Source organism: Pipistrellus kuhlii, unplaced genomic scaffold, assembly GCF_014108245.1.
Source record: "Pipistrellus kuhlii isolate mPipKuh1 unplaced genomic scaffold, mPipKuh1.p scaffold_m20_p_12, whole genome shotgun sequence".
In the NCBI taxonomy this organism is placed as follows: Eukaryota; Metazoa; Chordata; class Mammalia; order Chiroptera; family Vespertilionidae; genus Pipistrellus; species Pipistrellus kuhlii.
Genome location: NW_023425427.1, coordinates 33148262 through 33174086, shown reverse-complemented (window position 1 = coordinate 33174086; position 25825 = coordinate 33148262). Strand labels below are relative to the sequence as shown.

Below are 25825 nucleotides of genomic sequence, written 5' to 3'. Positions count from 1 at the left end.
AAACAAGAAAAAAAAACCAAACAAGACACTTCCCATTTTTGGGTTCAAGGTGAACTCCAAACACACTGTGAGCTAACTTTGGACGGTCTCTAAGCACCAGGTGAAATGGCTGCTAGTGCCTGAGGGATTTTCACATACAGTAATCTCGATCATGTGACTGCAAACACATTCTATCAGTATCACTGACCTGAGACTACTTCCACTGATTAAAAACAAAACACTGGCGTTCATCCATTAATTAGGACTAAGGGAACTCTGCACTACCTTCTTCCTACCTGCAAAAAATTTGGAACTAATTATGCTTATGGAGGTAAAAAGGAGTGTAATTAACCTAGTCCTGAGAGGGGATATAAGACAAATTACTCTTAACTAGAAGACAATTTATTTGGGTTCCTAATTCCAAAGGCCAATGTCAATTTCTTCCTTCCACCTAGAAATGCTCAGGAACAAAGCTATGTGCATGGTTACCCATCTTCCTTGCAGAAGCTACACAAAATAATCAGCGATGGGGCCAAGGAGGGAAAGAAATTCCTCCTTTAAACATGAAAATCCGGTTTAAGTTGAATTTAAGAAAATAGACTGCAATGGGGCACTTCATTTAGATTGCCACAACACAGGCCACAAACAGTCTCATTTTGAAAACAAACAGTTTTATACCAAATACTTTACAATCTATATCATAAAGTGAATGTCTTTTAGCCCCAGAAGATGTTGTTATAATATGCTGAAACACCATTCAAATGTGCTGGCCTCTTAAAGACTCGTTCTGTTTCAACAGAAACCTAAGCTTTCAGAAATTCACAGGGTTATTTTTATTATTGTCTCTTAAGTGGACCACTGAGCATTCAGATAGGGGATCAGGCAATAATAAAATACCCAAGAATATCAAATTAGCAGGCAATTGCACATTGCTTTGCTTGTACTTTGCAGAGAAAACCAATTCTAACATTTTGACTCAAATAACTGGTCAATCCAGTTAAGCAGGACTTGGATCCAAACTTCTGCTTTCACTCACTCCGACACTGAACTAATCAAATCTAATCGCCGTGGCACTGTGTTCTCCTATCTTTACAACAGTCGCTGCACTCAAGTGCCCAGAATTACCTAAGATCCTCTCTTTTACCTACAAAAATGTCCTTGTAGGGAAAAGCTGCAATAAACTATGTCATCTTTGGGGGGAAATGTAAGACCTAAAAGAATTGAGAAGAACTGCAGAGTAACCTGAATTTAAAACAAATGTTGCAACAACATTACTATTTTGGATTTGATGCTCTTCCTACCAAACATTACACCAAGAGGCTTTACTGATTTTTGGATATCTAAAAAAGAAAAAAACAAAAAAACAAAAAACGCATTTCCTATCACTGCACTGAGCCTGGCCAGTATGGCTCAGTGATTGAGCATCAACCTAAGAACCAAGAGATCCAGGTTCAGTTACTGGTGAGGGCACCTGTCAGGGTCTCAGGATCGACCACCAGTTGGGGGCATTGCAAGAAATCATTGATGTTTCTTTATCTCTCTCTCCCTCTCCCTTCCTCTCTGAAATTGATTATATAATATATATAGCTGGAAAGGTTCCCCCTCCAAAACATCCCAGTCCTGATTTTACTTTTAATTATAGTTGATGAAAAAGAGAGAGAGGGGGATGGGGGACATATCAGAAAGAAAGGGAAACACCACAAGGAGAAAGATCTGGCCCAGAGTTGTGTCCTCCGGGGATTCTCTGAGGTGTTCCCCTTAGTGTTGTGGGCTTCAGGAAATGTCACAAATAAGTAACAGGGACATAGTTCTGCTAGTATACACCCCATTGAATGATTTTTAAAAGAATATATTTTTATTGATTTCAGAGACAGGAAGGGAATGGGAGAGAGAGAGGAACATCAATGATGAGAAAGAATCATTGATCGGCTGCCTCCTGCGCACTCACCCAGAATCAAGCCCGCAGCCTGGGCATGTGCCCTGAACAGAAATCAAACTGCGACTCCTGGTTCACAGGCTGACACTCAACCACTGAGCCATGCCTGCAGGGCCCACTGAAAGGTTTGAAATATGGAATTAAATATTTATTTCCAGCCTGAAGGCCACAACTTGGGAAGCTGAATTCATAAAATGCCTAGACTTCTAAGCAGGAGGTTCGGGGTCACAGGTTCCTAACCACAGCTTAAGGAAAAATACATCCTAAAACCTTGCAAGAAATGCTTTATTGTCACCAAACACCACTCTAAATCAGAGGCCATATAACAACAAATTCTCTTTGTAGGAGCTGAGGAGGGACAAGCAGAATCCACCCAAGTTAATAAATCCTCCTTTCTCACTGTAGTCCTCATTAGTGTAAGAACCTGTCATTATCCTAAAAGGCAATATTTGATTGATCCTCGACTAGGAAATAAAAAGGTGGCTATTTATTTACTCAACAGCACAGAGAATATATGGTAAGGGGGAAAAGAATTTCTTTTCAAAATCCTATAAGCACATTTCAATAACCATGATCCTACATTTACACCACAAAATGGCTTGATAAAATAACTCAGATTTACCGAGTACTTACTGTATCAGGAAACATAGAAAATGCTTTAGAGAAACTTTCAATCCTAACCAATCACCTTCTGATAGATCATGAGACTGAAGTACTAGATAATAGATCTTTTCATGAAATACCCAGTAAGGAGTAAGAACAAATTAGTCTGATATGTTTTCTTATGCAGTTATGGGTTTAAGTGATTGTGTGCTAACATGATTTGGAAAGTGGTCCAATTTTCTAATGTAGCCTGTTCAATCCTGTATTTGTATAAACCCCTGTGGCTTCATGTGGCCCCCTCCCCGCGGTTATCCTGTAGTCAGTCACTCGGTAGATGTTAGAGAACCGGCATGGCAAAGGCCGGCGACCTCAAGGTCCCGCTAAGTGCACACATAACAGTGCCTTCATCCTGCCCCCTGCAGAGACATTTCAATGCTTTAACAATTATTCCTCCTCTAACTCTTAAGCAGATATATACAGTCTACTTATTTTTTCTCCCATTTCAAGGGCATTAGTGGAGGACCAGGATGAGAAGGAGAAGTTTCAGAATGACTTATAAATATGTACTTCATAGAAATGGGCTCTAATGGCGAGAAGAGGAAATTAAACAAGGTCATGGCAGGTTAAAGGAACCCCACTCTGTTATTCACTATCAACAAGTAAACACAATGTACTCCTAATGGGGAAAAACACAGGTCTTTTCTATTACATTGGGGATACTTTAAAAAAATTATACAATCAGTTTAACGCAAAGTAAAAAGTAACCCTTTTACAAACTATTAATAAAAACCTAGTGGTCGTAATGCCGTAATGACCAAAGACTAATGGCCACCGGAAGGTGCATTAATGGGTCCTACGGCACCAGCAGGACTTGACACGGAGTCCTGCAGCCCGCCAGGTCTGGGTCTTGCGTGATTTCATGCGCTGGGCCTCTAGTTCCATTATAAGGTCAGTCATGCTCAACTTTAATAGCACAGCTCTTGGAGTTACCTTAGGTGTCTTACAAATGCTGCTACCAGCTCGATGCTATTAGTTCACTGGGTAAGAAAGGGTTTTCTCCAAACAAAGGTTTATTGTTGCCTTTCCTAATTTAAAAAAATGCAGTAAGGTTCAGCATGCCAGTCTTATGGGAAAATGCTGAAAGGGGAAGCATAGAATTTTTAAGCTTCCAGATGCAGTTTCTTTCCAGACAGAGAAACTGCAACAAGTAACTCTCCATCGGTCACTCTGATGGAGCAAAGAACCACAGACAATACACAGTGTCGAACTACCAGCTTCTGAAAGCACCTGCTTTCTTCGTGGAATTGGGTAACTCACTCTGAACTCAGTCTCAAAGCCCCGTGAGAGACACAGCTTTCTCCCATTTCTGCCAGCAAGATGGCCCAGGAAGGTTATCCTTAGTCCTGCTGAGAGCAGAGAGGACCCAAATGCTAGGCATCCTGATAGCACGGGAGGGAAGAAGTAAAGGACTGTCCATCAAGTGATAAGTCTGCATCGTCAGCCATGGGAGATCATCAACGGGAGGTGCCCAGAGGTAGCACAAGGCAGGCTGCAGGTGCTTGGCTATTATTCGTTTGCCAGGAAATCAGGAAATTATTGACGAGCATTATTCCTTCACATCATTCATCTCAGATTATTATTATATATTTAGATGCACATTTGATTAATTTCTGTCTGTCTGTCTGTCTCTTTCTCCCTCTCTGATTAAATTGAGAGGGCAGGAGTGCTTTCCTCGCCATTACATTCTCCCCCTCCCAGCATCCAAAGCACTGCATCTCCACCACAAGTAAGTGTTCAGGTAATAGTCACTGAGCAAATGCAGAAAGTAGAATAAGTGCCATTATCAAACTGGAAGGCAAGAGTTTGGAGGTAGAGAGCCAATCTAGAGATCATCAGAGTTGTGAAATGGAAACTGTGACAGGTTTGTGCTCTGTACAAATTAACACAAAAATAAAGCCATGATCATTATCACTCAACTATGTATCTTTCTACGATGATATGAAGATCTACCGCCCTGGTAGGAATCTATTAATTTTAAGCCAGAATCAGGCCATTAGCTTTTAATCACAAAGAAATGTGGAATACAAATGTTAATATTAAAAACGCTAAGTGACCTTTCCATGACAACCTCTGCAAAATCCATGTCTAAATTCAGAAAAACTACAGCTGCCATTTCATGGGGTCTGCTTATGGAATCCGACATAATAAAAGGCTAATATGCAAATAGACCGAACGGTGGAACAACCAACTACTAGCCCTGGTCACCCCTCAGGGTTTCTCCACCACCCCCTGCTCCTGAGGGGCAACTGGAGCAACAGCTGCTGCTTGCACCTACTGACAGCGCCAGCCCCAATCGCTCTGTGCCCATCAGCAGGTGTGAGTGGGGCCAGCGCTGTCAGCGCATGGGAGTGGCAGTGGTGGGAGTGGGGCTGCAGGCAAACAGGGGACCAGGGACTGCGGTGAGAGGGGCTGGGCAGGGGCGTGGAGGATGGGTTGAGACCCACCACAGCCTCGCGGCCCATAGTACCTTTCAAGGTGCACAAATTGGTGCACTGGGCCCCTAGTGGTACAGAATTGCATTTATTTACCCTTGTGCTCTTCACAAACTCCAAAAGTTTTTAAGTTAAATACTGGGAGCTAAAATTTTGCAACATCAATAATGCTACCTTGACAAGAAAATGAAGTATTCCCCAACACGGAAAGATCTAAACCCAAGCCCCGAGACACCCCTCATGCATCTTCACAAGAAGGGAAGCTATCTGCTACTATAAGGATCAGGAGCAAGCAGGCACCTTCTCAGTCATGCATTGCTCCTCCTTCATGATGAAACAGGTATGAGAATTCAGGAGCCATGAAATTAATTATTTTTGGAAAAAATATTTTGCTCAATTATTCAGTGCAGAGAATAAACAATTAAATGCTACCCATCCTCAATCTTCCCAATTCTGAGGAAGACATCCTGTTTGTACCCGGGCCAGTTACAATTCACCATGGAAACAGAACATCCACCAAAAACTGTTCGCAGACTACTTAAGACTCAAAGAAGAGCCATATTCACCGGCCTACACTTGCATGTTGCCCTTGAGCTGAGATATAATATCTGTAGAGCAGAAATTCTATATCTTACCTTTTGCTTCTCATGACAATTAGGACATATTTTACCCTAATGGTATTGTTTTCCATCATCACCTGAAACCTTGACCTGCCCACTTCTCTCAGTGGGACACAGGACTGCTGATCTAAATGGACAACTCTGGCATTGCTGTCTGTCCAAATAAACAGGCTGAGATTTGTTTGCAAAGTCTCCCAAAGCTATCTCTCATGTCTTTCTATGGTTTCTTTCAGTCTGTACACTGCAATTTCTTCTAACTTTTTCACTTTAGTTTCTTAACTGAGCACACTGCCACACTACAATACATTGAAGAAAACAGTTAATTGTGCCTGTGTTTCATTTCTTCTGATGGACCATGTGTATTTAGTTTTTAAATACTGTATGAAACAATGGGAATACGAACCACATTGTTACAGCTGAATACATCCTATCCGTTACACCCTTATCTCCAATGTCTGATATGCCTCATCCACACTCTCATACCATACCCATTTACACGAGCAATTTTTGCAACCCGGTAATCTAAACCTTTTATTAGTGTGGTAAGTGTATATATGAAAGAGCAATGCATGCCTCACACTGGTCCCTCCACCGGGCACTCACCTTCTTCCTCCTCCTCCTCTTCTTCTTCTCCTTGGCCGCCTGGGCTTGCTTGTGCTCCCACACCAGGCTGGTCAGGTTGGCCACGTACTCATCGGTCTGCTGTAAAAGGTAAGCTAAACGCCTGTCCTTCTTTTGATCGATCAGTTTCCTGTAGCCCTCTTCGTCTTCAGCCTGTTAAGGAGAGAAGCGAGATCAGAGCCTAATGCAAGTTTGCAGGTGCTTTTTCCCTCTCATCCTGACAGTCTGAACTCCAGTGGCGAGTGCGGCAAAGCGAATGTTCCAGGCTGCGAGGGTCCCGCACACAGTCTGGGACCGGCCACACAGGGGACAGCGATGCCTACACCCCGGGACACCGGGGTTCACGGCCAGGTCAGGACACATGGCCACGGTGTTTATGTGGTGTGATGGAGCGCTCTGCCTCAGCTCTTTGTTCTCCTGTGTTCCTTTAACTGCACACGCAAAAAATGTTAAAACCGGACAATTCACCATCTGAAGTTTATTCGTAACTTTGCAATTTCCAAATTTTGGAAATTTTCAAATATGATCAAATGTGGAGAGACTAAGTATTTCTAAAGGCGAAAGAAACCAAATGGGCACTGGACAAATAACTTCTTATACTTAAAAGCATGGCAAACATTGTGGTGGGTAGGGGCGGTCAGATTTGGGGGATTTCTGTCATTAACTGGCACTGTCCTAGGGGTCTCGGTGACTGGGGATAAGTCAGCTACTACCTGACGTCTGGTAGGTATACCCAACAGTAACACAGACGAAGTCATTGCCCCTTCCGCCTCCCATTCAGCAACATTATGAGGTTACATGGGATAAAAGCTCTAATGTACTCTGAGACATTTCAGGAGAAATCTTTTTTTTTTTTTTTTTTTTTTTTTTTTATGTCCCAAATAAAAGGACACCTCAAAAATATTGTCCTCCTGTGACGCAGGACAGAAGGAACAGGCCGCAAACTCCTCAGGAGGCGGCTGAGGTACAGAAGAGCCCAGCGAATGCCTTCGGGGTGCCGCTCCAGCCTGTGCCCGCGAGACAGAGACAGCGGAGTCACCCCTCACTCCAGCTGCTGGGCCCCGCGGATGAGCACGGACCTCAGATGCCATTAGAGCTCTCATTGCTTTCCGTTATGGTTGATCTCACTTGAAGAAAGAGTGATAGAGAACTTCAGTTTCCCTGTTATCTGTGTATTCCATCATTTAATTGCAAAAATTAATGATTTGCAAATGCCTAATCATTAGTGTCAAACCAATCTGTTACTGAAGTGCTAATATAGCTTCACTTCAGTTACACCAGACAAATTGGACTGCTAATGGCTCAGATTGCTCTAAAACAGTCTCCCTCGCTGGTTAGACATATCTTGGGCGGTCTTCCTCTTCCCCCCAAAAAGGAGAGGAAGGCAGGAGAAGGTGGTAAAGATTTAGTAGCACCCATTTTAAAATAGGGTGCTTACTCTCTGGGACACCCTCCCCCCCCAAATTAATGAAAAAATGCAAACCTTAACATCAGCGAGGAAGAAACACACTGTCCCCTGGGATTTCCCCAGAACATAATGTGGGCTGAGGCTCATGCCTTTCTCTTCCTGCAGGACTCGGGAACTATGTCCCCACAGAACCTGCGGCTCTCCAGCACTCATGCTAGGTCACAACATGTGTGCAAAATTCACAGTGTTCTATGAGGTCCAATTACCAAAAATAAAAATAAAATAAAATGCAGGCCAATAAAATCAATCAATCTCTTCTGTGATACATATCCACTGAAAAAAGAACAGTGCAAAAATAATAACCCCTGACTAACCTTTGACAATACCCCTGCTATAAACAAAAAGCAACCTTTCAAAATTAACGTAACAATCGCTTTTTACATGGCTTGAGAAAAATTTCTGCCATTAAGAAAAAAAAGACATCAGGTTCCAAGGCACAACATAATGAGATATATTCATTCAAAACAACGTGTGCCCTTAGTCTCAAAGAGGCAATAGTTTTTAAAAGAACGGCCGTGTCCAGCCTTCCAGATCTGGTTATCAAAACTCCCAGGAGATACAGTACCTTCCTCTATGGGAGACGCTAAATCTGAGCAGCAATGCCATCCTAGGACATGGGAACACTATACTGACCAGCTATCACCCAAGATGTGTGACGTGCATTGTCCAGGAGAGAGGATGTTTGAACTCCATCGGCATGAAGTGAAGGGAACACAGTCATGTATGTATTTGGCGAGCAGCTCTTCCTTTCTCCTTCTGCTGTGGCCTATGGAACATCCCCAGGACAGGACACAAGGGGGGCATTCTCCCGGGTTCCTTACCATCAGTCTGCGCATCCTCTCCTTCTCGATCCGCTCTGTCTCTTTCTTCTGCTCCCTCTCCGTGTTGGCATGCCACGTCGCCACTGCTTTGGAAAGCTTCTGGATCTTTCCGGCCACGGAACGATGGTACTCCTTAAAATCTTTCGCATGTTGCAAAATACTGTTCAGGTATTCCTGAAGATCCCAAAGGGAGCAGAAAAGAATACTTAAAATCCTTTTCCCAAGGCCCCCGAGGTTTCGGCCCAGTCCAGAAAAACGCGCAGTGTGCATCTCACAACGACAAAGACCAGAAACCTGGGGCTATTCTGAGTCGGGGGCCCTGGTGTGTGTGTCCATGGCCGAGTGCAGACTACAGGGCTGGCGGGAGAGATGACCTCTCCCAGTTTATTTTTGTGCCAGCCTGTGGAAGAGCCGCCTCTGAAGCTATGAGAGTGTGACCACATCAAAATGGAAAGATAAAAAATGGAGAGACTAGGAAGAAAAAAGAGAGGAACCTGAAAAATGAAAAAAATGAAAATGATAAAATTAAAAGCCAATCATTCTCAAACCTGAGGGACATGGGTATTTCCATTGAGAATGATGTTATAAAAGTAATGTTTCCTCTGCTCCAAATATCTCAGAGTCCCGGCCGAGCAGCTCGGCCTGATACTCCAAAGGTTGCAGGTTTGATCCCCGGTCAGAGTGCATGCAAGAAGCCACCAATGAATGCATAAATAAGTGGGACAAATCAAGGTTTCTCTCTCTCCCTAAAAAAAGCAATAGTGACTCAAGATTTCATAGGAAGCTAAAACTCCATAAGAAACTGGTACATATTTTTTAAATAATGGGGAAGGGGAGTGTATATGTACACTAACTCCAACATTTTTTAAAAACGAAACTAGGATGGGCACTAAACTGAGCGCAAAAAAGGCAAACATAAGTTATAGATAGGCTTATGACATGAAACCAAATCCTACATCAAAATATTTCCAAACCCCTAGGAAGGAATGTTCCTGATTATCTGCCCCGTAAAATCTCCATCGGGGCCCGTCACAGAGCCCTGGACACCACATCTGTCTGTGTTAGGACAATACCTTTCTGCTTTCTTCCTCCCAAGTCCCCCAGGTTTTTGCTGTGGGAATCCCACCCAGCCCGCAGCTCTCCAGGGGTGAGGAGGGGGCACCTGATTGGAACGAAGCAAGCCCCAGCCGCCTGGCGTGGCCTGAGTGTCCCCGACTGCACCGTGGGGACCAGGCAAGCTCCCAGGAGCTCTCCTGCGCTGTGAGCCTCCTCCGCCCACCGGCCCACCGCGGCACGCTTCCTGCCCGTCACTGAGATGGACGGGTCTGTGAACGCGAGGACGGGCAGAGCCAGGCCCCGGTACCTGGTGCTTCTGCCGGCGCTTCCTCTCCTGCTCGATCTTCTGCTGCTTCTCCAGCTTCTCCGTCATGCGGGCTTCCCGCAGGGTCTGGCGCTTGCTCCGCTTGTACGCCTTGGAGTTGAGAGCCGTCTCCAAGGTTGTGTCCCGCCGCATGCAGGCCACCACCTCCTGCCTCAGCTGCAGGAGGAAAGTGGTTAGCGAGAGGCTCCCCGAGCGGAGGCCAGATCCCTGACCCTCTCCTACTCTCCCTTCCCCGGAGTGGGGCGGACGGGGGATTCTACAGGTTTCTCAGTCACAGTTGGCCTTTTTCATAAATAAAGGCACTAAGTCATACCAAGTTTATGTGGCATTTTCAAAGATGGTATGGCTTTTCTTTACAAGTAATTCAGGGGGGGGGAAAGCAATTATAGCATTACAACAGTAAAAATAAAAATAAAGCAGATATTTTAAATAAATTTATTCATCCTATTTAATTATTCCAATGATACTAAGTAGTTAATAAGATTTTTAAAATGCCATACTAAGGGGCTCCTCATTTTTAAAAAGATTAACTTTTAATGATGCTCTGCAAAAAGAACCGAAGGGTGACTTCCTGTTCATGGACAGGGCAGCACATACTCAAACAGTGTTAATTCACAGTCTCATTTAAAAGACAAGAGATACTAGTTTGGGCTTCTTCCCACTTCTAACAAGGATATTCTTTGAAAGATATTCAAAGTTTAAAGTATATCATGAACTTTGAGATGATTATAAACATAATAGCATCCATCTTGGATGTTATGTGGTGATAGAGGGTGGAAATGGAAAATATACATCAAAATAATAATTCAATTGAATCTGAAATCAGCATGAATTACAGCTCATTTCACTGGGAAACTTCTTAAATAATAGAATTTTTCAGTAAGATGGAGCAAAAATCAGAGACTAATAAGAGTCTAGCATAGTGAAGCTAACTTGAATATAATGTTATTCCTAAAAATATACTTCGGAAATATTTTTTTTAACAAAATGTTATAAAAATTTTTATCAATGCATTTTATGAAGTCACGTATAAGAAGGAAGAAAATGGAACTCAAAGACGTTTTCTTTCTTTCCTTCTTCTTTTTTTTTTTTTTAAATTTAAGTTCTACTCTACTCTTTCAAACCTATGAGCAAGCAGCACCCAGCCACACTGATGCCCCTTGGTGATATTATAACCAACTAGAGGCCCGATGCACGAAAATTCGTGCCAAGTAGGTCATCCTTCCCCTGGCTGCCGGCACTGATTTCCCTCCTGCACCCGGGACCTAGGCTGCTTCCTTTCCTGCCTTTGGCTGCCTGCAGGCACCAGGGACCAGGGCTGACTTCCCTCCGGCCCCGGCTTAGTCAGGAAGAACGACCGGAATGACGTCCGGTCTATTAGCATATTACCTTTTTATTATTATAGATAAGGCACATGTACTCCCAAGGTCACATGACAATATCAAGTGAGGTGGCCTTGTGATTTTAATCACACCCTCCAACAGACCGAGTCATGCGATTCACTCCTATTCATTAATAATTCATTTTATATGCCCCAGGATCTTAACCAAGCAAACCCATCTGACTGAGGATGGCCAAGTGCCCCTTTTCCCGTTTGGCTAAATGAGGCAGCCTGCAGACTGGGAGAGCTGCAGAAGAGTCCTTAAGACAAAGCTCATCCAAGTGAAAATTAGCTCTATGTCATTCCACTAGTTCCCTACTGATTTAGCAATTCCAAAGCATATCATTATGCTAGCGTTTATTAATCAGTGACTGCTATGAACCAGAGCAGGGACAATAGATAATAACTCACTGGTTACTCAATGCAGAGGTCTGACAGGATCAAATGCACCAAACTTGTGTTGTGACGAGTAATCAAGTTACCAGACACAGGTTTATGTATTTCTATAAATGCTGGACTCTTAATTTAGGGGAGCAGCTATTGTCTTTGTTAAAATATCTTCCCGGTCATGGCTAGGATTATACATTTGTGCTTACAAAGAAGCTCCGATCTACCACTTGACTGTTTTTCTTGGGAGTCATAAACGCAAACTGAGCTATCTTTTTTGTTCTCAAGGTTTCGTCCATGGTAACAAAGTGCCATAACTCTGACTTTGCAAACTATCATGCAGCTGGGGGAAAAATGTATCTGATACACAGGCGAGAAAAAAAAACACAGAATAATAAGCAGTTTGTCTTCAGTACTTTTAGCTCTCTGCTGCTGGCCTAAAAGAGACACGACGTTACTAAGTTTCTATCTTTATAGCAATATTGAACAGACTTAAGGAAACACACGCTGATCTCCAACTATTACATTCCTTTCCTCCGCCTCAGGTTTGCTGGGGGGAAGGCCCTACCTGACGCTGGAAATTGAGTAACCGAAGCGCTTTCAGTTCCACGGTTGCTTTGGTTCGTAAATCTGGTGGCAGAGAGCCAGGCAGGTTTTCCAGTTCTTGTATCCTGTGAGCTATGCGAGCCTGGAGTCTGAGGGAGACAGTCAAACAGGGGCGGGAGAGAGATGGAAATACACATTACAGTTCAGTCTTAAATGACAAAACAATAACATGAGGTTCGAGTTCGTGGCAAAACCTACCCCCGATACTCAGGTCTGATTTCGGACACTCAACCTGATTTCCTGGCGTTCAACGGAGAAAAGCCACCCGTGCGTTAGTGCAGACGGGTGCTAGGTGTTGCTTAACACTCTGGTCTCGGGCATAACCTTTCTCTAACTCCCAGGAAAGGAGGCTCATGGTACATGGAGGAGGAGGAACATCAAGTGCCACTGCTCCCTCTGAACAGAGAGAGAAACGGGGAGGCAGAATGGCTGACTTGCTCTGAGAAGCCCAGCCAGCCACTGGCCGGCAGCAGGCGGAAACAAGTCTCCCTTCCGACTCCGGGCTCTGTCCTGCGGCAGCGGGGCCTGTGCCCACCTCGCCAAGATGCTGATGACAGCGGCCTCTAAAGCTGGGTGAACGAGAGCCCTTGTGGATGCTGAGGCCACGGAAATCAGCCAACCCAAAACACCCAGAGAGAGAGAGAGAGAGAGCCCTGCCGACCACAGCCACTTCCTCTGCGAGCAGAGCTTGCTGGGGAAGAGAAAAGGCAGATTGGGTGTTTTTAAAAATCAGGCCTGGGGCAGCAGCCACCGGCAAAGGAAACAGTACTTAAAAACGGGGGGGGGGGGGGGGGGGGGGGGGTCGGTGTTTCTAGAAAAGGACAGCTGGAGAGCCTCACTCTGACCCTATCAAACATATGACTGCAGGTCCTTCCTCTCCAGAGGAAACAGGAGACATCCACCTGCTTCATTCATCCTGGATTCCAGGACTGTTCCTCAGAGAAACTCCTGGTTCTGGTTCTGGAGTTCACCTGGATTCTTTTTTTCTTTCTTATTTTTTCTTTTGCAAATAGTTATATGCCATTTAAATCTATTTTTAGAACTATCTTCCCCCAAATTTGGGGCAAAACTGTCTTGGAAGAGACTTCAAAAGAAAGAACAGTAATAAAAAGGGCAGTAAGCTAAACTAAGTTAACATGAACTGTACTGAGTTAAGTACATTTGATGCACAATTTTATTTAATTCTCTCTCTCTCTCCCTCTCTCTCTCTCTCTCTCTCTCTCTCTCTCTCTCTCTCTCTCTCTCTCTCGTGCGCGCGCGTGCACACACACACACACACTCACACACACACACCCCTCAAAGTATTATGGTGCTGTTACTGATGGGAAAACAGAAACCTGGAGGTATTAAGAAACATGTTGACTTCAGAGCTGATAAAGGAGGTCTCTAGGCTGAACCTCCTTTGCCTGATGCTAAAACCACTACAGGATAATTAAAATAGACTTTCTAACTGAGAATTTTCCTGGATCTCAACTATAAATGTTGATCATTTAAGATTCTGTTAAAAATTAGTATTATGGTTTCATCAATCTTTACAATGATGTATATATATTCATATATATATATATATATATATATATATATATATGAAAAAAACTCTGACTTAGATGTGCAAAATATCTTAAGATTTCATATAGCCCAAATATCAAAATGATTGTTTTAAAGAAAAACAAACCCCAAAACAACTGTTATTTGCTTTGGTAGAGAAGTAAAATGTCCTCTTTTTCAAAAATTTAAAAATTATAATAAAGGAAATGCATTGTTTTTCATTGATTTCACTGAAAGTATTATAACAGATTCCTACTTTATTGGTATATACATGTTATTAATTCTGATTTCCTGAGTGATTTATCATCATAATGCAGTATAATAGTATTATCATGGTTATCATGTTATTATTTCAATGATGTCTACCGACACAAACAATAACACAGTAAATGGTTTAACCATGCAGCAGACTAAAAATGTGTTCATTCAAACAACAATATTAAACTTTTACTTTTTCTGGTCAAATTGTTCAAACTCTCCCAACTCTCTCTTTATTCCTTTTAGTATTGATACTCATGAGATTACTATCAATTTTTTAAAATTTTTCACTATCTGAAACAAATGTCTACTTCATTTATCCAGATCAATTTCTTAAATAGCCACATAGCCCCAAATCTCCAACTACTGCAGCAGATGACACATCTTAACATTTAAGATACTAAGAGAAAAACCTCTTGTGGATTTTTTTTCAAATATATAATTTAGAGGAAATAACTAAATTGAAGCAGTCTTCCTTTTGTAAAATAAGACCACAGTAAAAGAAAAAATATTATAAAGGGGTGAGATGAGGGCCAACAATAGGGGTCTTCTCCTTCCTTGGTTCCAGAGTCATTTCAGACCTTTTTCATTTGAAAACCCAGGACCCAAACCACCCCTTGGTGTTCTGGTTTACTCCCTGTGACAAAGTGGGTCAGGTGCTAAATTAAAGGAATAGCTGCATTTCCCGTAATCTTCTGAAGAACCAAATAAACAATCTTAGGATAGTTGGACAGACAGTGTAGAGATTAAATCACACTGATGTGGGCGGGTGAGAGCTGGGGAGTGGAGGGGGGAAAGGGAGGTGGGGACAGGGGGTGGCTGCGGCCTTGGGTGACTGGGGCACTGGAGTGGGGGAGGAGCTGGGGGTGGGGCGCGGGGAGGAGGACACTTCTTCCTGAAATGACGGCTCCTGTCCAAAGCACCCAGTCACTCGTCAGTGAATCTCAGATTCCCTAGCACAAAAGAATCTCTTTTTTCATGAAAGGGAGGCAAGAAGTACAGAGTACAAAGTGTAGGAGAAGGGGAGGGTGAAATGATATGCATTCAACTCAGCACATGGGGGTGGGGTGGGGACGGAGTACGGGAGGGGCTTCTGTAAGGCAGAAAATGCTGTCTTTGGGTGGTGGCGGCTGCTAATGGAAGTCTTCGTTTTAAATAATGCTTCTCTGCAGACAATTTCACCGTCCCGTCAATGGGATTCAGCAGGTTGCCCGATAAAGAGATGCAGGATTCTCAACGTGTCGAAACAACAACAGCTGTAATACTGCATGACTGCAGGAGACTCATTTAGTGTCCTCACGAGCTCGGAAAATTGAAGCAGAATTAGGTCACTCGAGTTTTTCATACAGATTGGGCAGTAAATCAGGAGGGGTGACTGTTCTGGCAAGAAAAAGAGTTCCATTAAAGGCAACAGATATTTGTTCAGGTCCAGAGGAGAAGTTTATGATTCCTGCAGGAGAGTTATTTGAACAGAAAATGACACTGGTACATTTTGCTCCTTCAAGGAGCTGAGTGACACTTTTAGAAAGAGGGCGAGGGAGGGAGACTGACTTTTTGTAACTCTGCCGCTAAAGTGGCTCTAGGTAATTTTTAAGAAGGATTTTTTTCAGGGTTGTAATGGATACCAGGGAGGACACACACACACACACTCCACCCCCCCAACACACACACACTCCCAAAAAACACAGACTATGTTTGCTTCCCGAAGCAAAATTCTGCCTTGGTAACCAGAGGGCTGACAGAACACAGCAATGCTCTTCCTGTGAATCTGAAATCCATCTCTCACGCACACATCTGTGGAATCGGTTTACATGCTAATGTGACAATGCCTGGAGCCCTTCGGCCCAAACCTCGAAGTCTCACTGGGAGAAGTGCAGTTAGGTATCAATATATCGTGGAGCAAAGGAAGTGTGCCAAAAAGGCAAGACAAGCACTGGGAACATCTCTCTGACACTTACCACAGAGAAAAGCAATAACGTTCCTTCTCAAAGGGAAAGGACCCAATTCAAATGGGCAAACTGTTTCAACGGGAGGCTTTGTACAAATCTGAGGCAAACGATTCACATGCACACACTTATTTATGCCCTTACTAAATAAAGAAGGCCAATTTGTCAAAATCCTGGTTGTGTGATGAACAAGGAAAAGCAGCCAAGGTACTTAAAGTTAAAAAAAATTTAGGTTTCTGACAATTTCCTTTCAATTTTCATAGACAAGATAAGTGACATTATAATGGTCAAAGAAATGAACATCGGTTAAAGAATTTTTGACAGATGACTCTGCTTAAACTAAAGTTTTTAAAATTGTAAAATGGATGTTTTGTTTGTTAATCCTCACCCGGATATATTTTCCCCACTGATTTTTAGAGAGAGAGTGGAAGGGAGGAGGGGAGGGATAAGAGAAACATCGATGTGAGAGAGACATACTGATTGGTTGCCTCCCACATGGGTCCTCACCAGGGTCAGGAATCGAGCCTGCAACCAAGGTCCTGCAACTGAGGCAAGTGCCCTTGACTGTAAGAAACTGAACCCAGAACCCCTCTGTCTGAGAACCGATGCTCTGAGCAACTGGCAGGGCTACACTGGATTTTTTAAGACCTTGCTCAAAGCCTTGATCAGAAGGTAAAGGTTCCCTGATGTGGGCGGGTGGGTGACCTTCCAGTTACCAATGCTACAGGCTAAGCAGGCCGTTCTCTCAAAGAGGGGCAAGTGGCAATGCCTCTGAGCTGTCTTTACAAGTCTCCAAGGGCCTTAACGTACCCTTTTTAGGAGAAAATTTTTACTAATCTCGGCAGGTGAACAATTTATCTTTGGATCAGCAGAAGCCAGCTGTTTTTCTGTAAAGAAGCTAGAAGATGCCCCTGCAATGCAGCCAGTGCAAACCTGTGCTCCTCAGGATGGCCATGGGAAACCCCGTCCAAAGGCCCCTCCAGCTGTTTGGACCCAGGATTGCCAGATCAATCATTTCAAAAGCCATGCAGTTTTACAAACGAGGAGACATTTATCAAGCCACAATACTATGAAAAACAGCCATTCCACCACAATTCTACAAGGCGAGAAGTTCAAGAGATACTGACAGATACATTATTATTTTTATTTCTATAGGAGTGAAGGACAAAAGCTTTTCTTATTTTGGAACAGGTGAAATAGTACTACTTAATGCTGTTTACCCATTAAGACCACTTCCCAAAAAAAGGTATTAAAGGAGCTCAGCACAAAAAAGATCTGCAATTAAAATCCTGGTGAAAATGAGAATTTAGGAGCCAAAAAATACACACACACACCCATACACACAAAACACAGGTTGAGTAAAGAAACATACAGATGCAATTCTAGATACAGAGAGTATCTCTGATGTTATGAAGGTAATTCACATGACTTAACAAAATACTAGTAGCTTTGTGCCTTCAGGGTAGGAAAACAAATGTTCACTCTTAGGAAGTCTTTTAAAAATTGCTTTTGATACTTTGTAGCAACATAGAGAAACGACTGCATATAAGTAGCTTTCCTGTCCAAGAAATGTTTGCTAATATTTGACTTTATAATACAGGGCAATTATTCACCCAACAAAACCAGCTTCTGAACACTGAAATAGCTACAGATGATGAGCAGCTAGCTCTCCAGGGAAACATGAAATGCTGGAAACAGCAACATAAAAGTTCTTAATTGAGGATTAGCAATAGTAATGAGACTACAGTTACGCTCTTCATAAAAAAACACACACAACTGCACACATTTAACGGCAAGTTACTGTGGCTTTTTTCAGGATAACTCTCACAGCTGATAGCTTAGTAGTTTAATCTAGTAATAAGTAAGTCATGCGTTTTTCAATAAAGTTTAAAGTAATGTTTGAAAAGGGAGCCTATTACATTGTTACTAACATTCTCTGCGATTTTTAAATTCTACTGTTCTTTTCAATTAAATCATTTTGGGGAAATAATAGTAATAGCTAATATGTATTAAACGTCTTTGTGTCATTTTTATCTCCTCCCACAAGAAATACGCTAATATCCTTTTTTAACAAATGAGGAAATTAAGTTGCAGAGAAGAGATGGAACTAGACCGAGGCAACACGGCTAGGAAAGTGATGAGCACAATTCCTGTCTAATTCCAGAAACCATGATCTGAGCTTTGCTTTCATTTAACTCAGTTCTTTCTGGTCTCCCTTTTGTTTAACATTAACCATGTGCATGAGGGGCCAGGTAACTATGGCCTGTGGGCCCATCCTGCCCACAGCATGCTTTTGTAAATAAAGTTTTATTGGAACACAGTCAGCCCATTATCATCTGGGCTGCTTTCTCACTCAAAGGCAGAGATGAGTAGTTGTCAAAGAGAACACATGGACCTGCAAAGCGTAAAACATTTACTACCTGGACCTTTACAGAGAAGGTCTGCCAACTCCTGATTTAGACAAATGTGCCAAATCAGGTGAAAATAAGCTTCTAGAGGATGCGTTGAAAGGACCCCACAGGAGGATACTACATAGGGCTTACTCCTAACGTTGGACCGCAGTGCTTCCCAAACTTCTGACATATGTGTACCCCTTCTATAATTTTCGTAACGCTGAGTACCCCTCGTAGTCATGAGAACGTAGAATTAGGCGCAGCTAAGCACGGTGCAAAGCGTACCCCCACCAAACTCTTCCCGTACCCCTGGGGGTACGCGTACCACACTTTGGGAAACACTGGACCAAGGCATAGAGCAGGTGCTCGCTTCAGCAGCACATATACTAACGAGGCAGAGACCCAGATCATGCATGAATTTAAACAAAAACTTTATTATACCTACCAAAGTGTACTTCAGTATCACCAAGGTCAGGCCAACTCAAAACACTCAGCATCTGACCCACTTGCAGTCACCGCTCTAGGACAAGCTGGCAAACTACATCAGGCACCCCTAATCGGAGTGAGAAACCACGGGTGCTCACACCCCAGGGCCTGACACAGTGCCTGGCACGTCACCGGGGGCTGATAAAAGTTTCCTGATTAAATGAGTGGAAATCACAGCCTTGCCAACCCAGAGCCACCAGAGAGCCCCCGACTCAATCGCCTTCCCAGCCCTGCTTTGCTGAAATCATTCTCATCGCATGAGTTTTGGCCTCTGCCATCTTCCTCGGGCCATTCCCTCGCCCCAAAGAGAGGAACAACCGCAGCCCTGCACCCACCCGCCAGGCTCGGGGATACCTGCAAGAACAGAGCTTCACGCCTCCAGGGACGGGACTGGACGGGATGGGGTGCATTACCTGTACTCCCGCTCCTGCAGAATCTCCACGGGGTCCAGGCCTTGCGGTTTCTGGATGGGGCTGATCCGGCTCTGCTTCTGCTGCAGCTGCAGGATGGGCGAGGGCTGCCCAGGCGCAGGCTGCGGCACCGAGGGCCCGGGCACTGCGGCTGCGGGCGGCTGGGCTGCTGCGGGGGGCGCGGGCGAGGGCCGGCCGCTGGGCGCGGGCACGGGCAGCTTCTGTGGGGTGCTCTGGCCGCTCAGCTCCGGCCCGGGGCCTGCGGGACGAGAGCCATGTGAGCAGTTTGGGCGGGTCACCGACCTGCGGCCACACCGGGCCTGCCCACTGTCCCCCTGGGGCCCGGGGATGGTGACCAGGAAAAAGGGGGGAAGGAAAATGAAAGGAGGGAGGTGTGGAGAGGAAAGGCAGGGCAAGAGAAAGAAGGACCTGGGGCCAAGGAGAATGGCATTTGCTAATGAGCATTCGTGGAAATGGCCCCCAAATGACTCCTAAATAGTAAACTGACTAAAAGAATGGGCTGCCAGATTTTGATGTAGGTCTACATGGAAAGTGGATTTTTAAAAAGAACTACAGGTGCATTCAGAGTTCAGAAAAGGAAGGGAATAACAACCTAAGTCAGTTAGGTTATTGAAAAGTAAGTTAACGACATAACCGAAGTCAGATGCAATCTGAGTGTGATCCTAAAAATCACACTTTGCAAACTGCAGGCAGCTCTGCAGGTGGCCTCAGCCCCTCTGGACGGGCCCTGCTGTCAGAGCCAGGCCTTACAAAAGCAGCCGGAAGCCTGCGGTCCTCTGGTGTGAACTCAAGAGCGGCAGGCATTTTCCCCCATGACCTATAAAGTAAAGTTCAGATTAAATCAGTGCATCTCAGAACTTCAATTTCTTTTTTTTTTTTTTTAATATATTTTATTGATTTTGTACAGAGAGGAAGGGAGAGGGATAGAGAGTTAGAAACATCGATGAGAGAGAGTCATCAATCAGCTGCCTCTTGCACACCCCCACTTGGGGATATGCCCACAACCAAGGTACATGCCCTTGACCGGAATCGAACCCGGGACCTTTCAGTCCCCAAGCCGACACTCTATCCATTGAGCCAAACCGGTTTCGGCTAGAACTTCAATTTCTTACTACCTATCTGGGATATTTCTATAAACATGCAGTGCAGAGGAAAAAAAAAAACTGCTTCTTCCACCCAATAAAAACTAGCAAATATGAAGATTAGTAGTACAGGGATCAGAATAAAGGGCTATGCATTCGTCAAGCTTACTGAACTGTACTTAATACATTAATTTTAAGCAACTGTCCACATTGAGCCTAAAAGGTTGGGATGGTAAGTATAAGCCCAACATAGGACGATTCCATCTCTCCTCCTAAGTGGATTTTTACTTCCTTCAAAATTATAAATATGATCAGAGATGCCACCAGATGACTTAGTGAATTAGAGAAAAGAAAATTTCAGCAAGGAGAAGTTAAAACCTCCCACAGGCATTCTCTCAAGAATTATCTATATCTATTCTAAGAAGAATTAAAATGATTCAAAGCTAACAAAAATAATAGTCTCTATACTTCAGAAGGACTTAATAATTAACCATACAAAGATATACATTATGAAAAATTAAAACACTTTTATTCAATTTCCAGCACTTTTATTCATTTAGAAATGGGCTTACATGACAATGCACAGGTAGCCATAAGCAAACATTCTGACAGGAGGAATGTGAAGAATTAGAGCAAACTGCTTAGGAAACTGCAGTGTGTGTGTGTGTGTGTGTGTGTGTGTGTGTGTGTGTGTGTATAGTGTTACTACTGTTCCTTTCCCCCCTTCTTCTGAAGTTAGGTAAAACTTTCCAAAAATTACAGAGCTAAATAAGACTCCTTCAGGTAATCTGTAGCCCTGATTCTGGTGTTGATGAAGAATTCTTGAGGGAACAACATTGATTCATATTGTAGGCATTTTAGGTATACTACCATAAATAAGAGATTCTTTTCAACTAAGTACTCTCTGGTGTTGTTTTTTTGTTTGTTTGTTTGTTTGTTTTGTTTTTGTTGGTTTTTTTCTGAATGAGAGATCTTTTGCAGTTGCATAGCTTTTCATAATATTTTATACTTAGAGTTTCTTTCATCCATATATAAGAAACCAACTGCTGCCGAAACTGGTTTGGCTCAGTGGTAGAGCGTCGGTCTGCGGACTGAAAGGTCCCGGGTTCGATTCTGGTCAAGGGCATGTACATTGGTTGTGGGCACATCCCGGGAAGGGGGTGTGCAAGAGGCAGCTGGTCGATGTTTCTCTCTCATCGATGTTTCTAGCTCTCTATCTCTCTCCCTTCCTCTCTGTAAAAAATCAATAAAATATATTTTAAAAAAAAAGAAAAAAGAAACCAACTTCTAAGCATTACGCCTCAGGATTGTTAAGCATTGGATAGTTTTTTCCCTAGAAGTCTTTAAAAACAGGGTAGATATCTCACTTGGGGTGCTTTAGGTGATCTAGCCAGAAGAGAGGAGCTGGAGATTTCTAACACTTACTTTAATCTCCTGTAATTCTACAACCCTCCTTAATAAGCTCAGGAAACTGGCAGAATTGAATATATCTGAAGGCTTGATATAGCATACTAAATAATGAAAACACCACCACCACCTTTAATAAAAAAGAACATGTGGGTCTTACTGAGAAGATAATTTCATAATAATTACCTTAAATTCAGCTCTCAAATTGTTTTTTCCTTTTTCTAAAGTTTAAATAATTCATCAACAAAAAGCCCGAACACTGTAATAGTGTTACAAGTTTCAATTATTCCGGGCATTTTTTCTTTAGCCCAGAATCATGGTCTGCACATACCTAGGCAGAAGCCTATGATGACTCCTTGATGTATCTATTCAAGTCACTATTTTTAAAACCAAATTCCTCTCCCCCCTCACCCTCTTAAAAAAGGCACCCAGGGCATGTGTGATATCCCTGGTTCTGAATCTAGTCATTTATAGCCTCTGACTCCCTACTAAAGCTGACACACGCATGGCTGGCCTTTGGCCGATAAATATAAAGACATTCTTATCTGGCTGATTGGTCCTTAAAATTGAGAAGCAGAGAGAGAGAGAGGGGGGGGGGTGGAGAGGGAGGGAGAGAGAGAGAGAGAGAGAGAGAGAGATAGAGAGAGAGAGAGAGAGAGAGAGACCCAAACATGGATTTACATATCCAAATCTTTAACTTAAAAAGTACTACAAATTACCGTGAATTAAACAGGGACACTTAAAGCATGCTGGACCGAAAGAGAAAGAACGGAAAGCTTCCCGTCAGCTCTATCGCCGGCTGGCTGTGTGAGCCTGCGCAACTCTTCATTAACCCCTTGTGCCTCAGTTTCCTCATCTGCAGAATGGCGGTAGTAACAGTACCCACCTCAGAGGGTAGCAGTGAGGAATCAATGAGGCAATGCAACTCTGCTCCACCCTCAGCGTTTGTCGTTTTGGCTGCCACCAAGGACACACAGATAAAGAAGTCTAGTTTAATTCATGGGCTCTGCACAGACTGCATGGCACAGAAAGGATGTGGGGGAATTCGCTATGGTCTTAGCGGGCAACTTTGGAAACGCTCCCTCCTCTACAGCAAACTTCACACTGTACCTACCGTTCAATACGACTCAGCACAAACATGCAGAGAAGCAGGCTGGCCACGTGCTTCCTGGGAACCTGCAATCAGACTCACAAGCAAACTCCTTTCCTAACTAAACACACACGTTTCTTTTCTGCGTGGGTGTTTTCTACTCCCTCTAACCGATTCCAGAAAAAACTTCTATTTACACAGAGGCAGCTTGCCACCAGCAGGCATGCCCAGGATGGCACCGCCTCTCCCTCAGGTTTTCTGCCTGTCCCTCCGGCGGCTGAGAGCGGAGCTGCCTGGCTGGATCTATTATTGAGGGAAATCGTCGCCACAGCAGACACTGGTGGTCTGCTAACTGATAAGACCTCTCTCTGGTATCTGCCAATGGAAGACAGATTACATTCTTTGGCTTATCTCCGACTCCCTCTACAATGTAAACAGTTTAGGTTTAATTGTCGGAGGTACAAAACGCATCTGCTTTCCCTTCAGTCCTCACCTTAGATGTCAAGGTGGAGGGATGCTCAGACTCTCCTGAGGGGCATCCCAGTGCTGCTAAGGGGACGGGGGTCTTTACTGGATGCACCCCATGCCTGAGCTTAAGAAACGGAAACAAACTCATTCAGACACCTCAATCTCACAAGTACAGAATGTCTATGCATTCGGAGTTCCCAACTTGCCTTCTGGCTCACAAAGGTAGTTAGGCAAATAACAATTCTGTGCATTAAAGAGGGACTGAAGTGGTTTCCACAGGCTAAAAAAAGAAATGGCCCTACCAGCGTGGCTCGGTGGCTGAGGGTTAACCTATGAACCAGGAAGTCACAGTTCAATTCCAGTCAGGTCACATGCCCTGGTTGTGGGCTCCATCCCCAGCAAGGGGCGTGCAGGAGGCAGCTAATCAATGATTCTCATCATTGATGTTTCTGTCTCTGTCTCTCCCTCCCTCACCGTTTCTCTCTGAAATCAATAAAAATCTATTGAAAAGAAAAAAAAAAAGAAATGTAATAAAGCATAATAAAATTGAACATACCAAGAAACTTTAGATGACTAAAAATGTGGAAGTGGAAGGGGACTGAAAAAACTGAGCAATAAAACTTTTGCTTTCTACCATAAAGTCCTTTCTGCATGCCCCCCCCCCCACACCAACCCAAACTTTTTTCAGTTCCCATTTTTAATTTTGCTTTAGTATCTAAAAGGAAAAATGAATCAGAGTGAAAAGAAAAATGCTGGGTTAGATTTGAGAGCAGCCCATAACAGGACTGAAGAGTTACTTGCTTGGTGAGCTATTCCTCCAGTCAAACTGTAATTCTCTGGTGTTAGCTCTGATTATGTCAATTTTGGTGATTTATAACCTTGGAGCAGGTTTGAGGCAGACCACCCCAGACAAAAAGATTCTCTTGAGACACGAATAGCACCAGAAAATGGGACAAAAGGAAAATGAAATCACAGCTACCTCCAGATAAGTAGACATACTTAAACTTATTTTTTCTGAAATATTTGTGGAGGTATTTATAAGCAGTTATACTTTATTTTACAAAGGAAGTGGGGGGAGGGGAGGCTGGTGTGGTTCAATGGATTGAGTGCTGCCCAAAGGACCAAGAAGTCCCGGGTTCAACTCCCAGGCAGGGCACATGCCCAGATTGCAGGCTCGATGGATACCCAGTGGGAGGCATGCAGGAGAGAGCCAATCAATATGGTTCTCTCCTCGATGTTTGTATTTTTCTCCCTCTCCCTTCCTCTCTGAAATCAACAAAAATATTATTTAAAAAGAGGGAGGGGAAGATAAGCAGTAACAATTAATAAAAGGTAATAGTAACTAAAAAAAAAATTCTCTCATTTTGACTTGTCCTAGATGCCTATCCAAAAAAAAAGTCTTTGTCAGGGAAGGTCATCTCCCTGTGAAACCTGAGATTTGGGGGAAAGTTCAGCAATGCTGTCAGAGGTGACGCCCTTCCCGGGGCAGGAATGGGCCTGCTCTGTTTGAGGAGGTTCCTCCTCCATCCACGTCCTCCTCGCCCACTCTGGCATAAAATACTGTCTGCCCAAATATTTCCATTTCTAGGGAAGTCTGACTCCTGGAAATCCAAAAGACATGGTCAGTGAGTAATTAAGCGAATTCCCCCAGATGGTGGGGGCTTGGTGAGGGAAGAGGTAGGCATTGAGCTGGGTTAAAAAAAAAATGAAACCCTCTCTTCTGAAAATGATCCAGAGAACGCACAGGATGGTGTTTATTAGGACAGGAAGTATGTGTTATATTCAAGTACCCAGACAACTGGAACTTCACCCATAACCTTCCCAGAGAAAAACAACATTCAGGAAAGGGCATCCTATAGCCTCTGGTAGCTCTGAATTCTACCAGTGGGATGAAGTCAGACCACCAGGAGGCCATACAAGGACTATCTCATCTCAACACGTGACATATGTCATCGCCTTGACTTTGATTCCAGGAAAAGTCCAAGATACGTAAGAACTAGGCCATGTGGGTTCTGTTACTCCGTTTATGATGAACAAATGTCATCGATGCCTCCGTCATGCAGCACCACTTACAGTCGTAACATCATTTAAAACGACAATGCCAGCCCTGGTCAGATGGCCCAGGTGACAGGAGCATTATTCGTACACCAAAAGGTTGTGGGTTCGATTCCCGGCCAGGGCATATACCAAGGTTCGATTCTTGGTTCTGGGCACATATAGGAGGCAACCAATCAATGTTTCTCTCTCACAGCAATGTTTCTATCTCCCTTTCTAAAATCAATAAAAACATATCCTCAGGTGAGGATTGAAGTAATAATAATAATAATAATAATAATAATTTCCACCTAGTGGATAGGGGATGATCAGGCTGGTAGGCAGAAGTGGTTAGGGTCAATCAGGAAGGCAGTTGGGAGCCAGCAG

General features: G+C 43.6%; 1 protein-coding gene and 2 long non-coding RNA genes across 9 annotated transcripts in view; all 3 read right to left on the bottom strand.

Annotated features, from left to right (window-relative positions):
• SMARCA2 (SWI/SNF related, matrix associated, actin dependent regulator of chromatin, subfamily a, member 2) overlaps positions 1-25825 on the bottom strand; it is a 169228-nt gene that overhangs the window by 116745 nt on the left and 26658 nt on the right. For all 7 annotated transcript variants that reach the window (XR_006741294.1, XR_004987180.2, XM_036433911.2 and 4 more), the window contains 5 exons: positions 19340-19595; positions 12258-12384; positions 9904-10077; positions 8541-8714; positions 6234-6404 (listed from right to left, as the gene is read on the bottom strand). Coding sequence is in view for 5 of the 7 variants with exons in the window: in XM_036433911.2 (XP_036289804.1) it covers positions 6234-6404; positions 8541-8714; positions 9904-10077; positions 12258-12384; positions 19340-19595 (902 nt within the window). In the remaining 2 variants the exon portion in view is untranslated. The remainder of the gene's footprint in view (positions 1-6233; positions 6405-8540; positions 8715-9903; positions 10078-12257; positions 12385-19339; positions 19596-25825) is intronic.
• On the bottom strand, positions 20947-22175 carry LOC118716531. Its single transcript, XR_004987183.2, has 2 exons — positions 22033-22175; positions 20947-21260 (listed from the first exon to the last, which is right to left on the bottom strand). It is a non-coding gene; the product is annotated as an uncharacterized LOC118716531 (long non-coding RNA).
• LOC118716530 lies at positions 22803-23787 on the bottom strand. Its single transcript, XR_004987182.2, has 2 exons — positions 23430-23787; positions 22803-23311 (listed from the first exon to the last, which is right to left on the bottom strand). It is a non-coding gene; the product is annotated as an uncharacterized LOC118716530 (long non-coding RNA).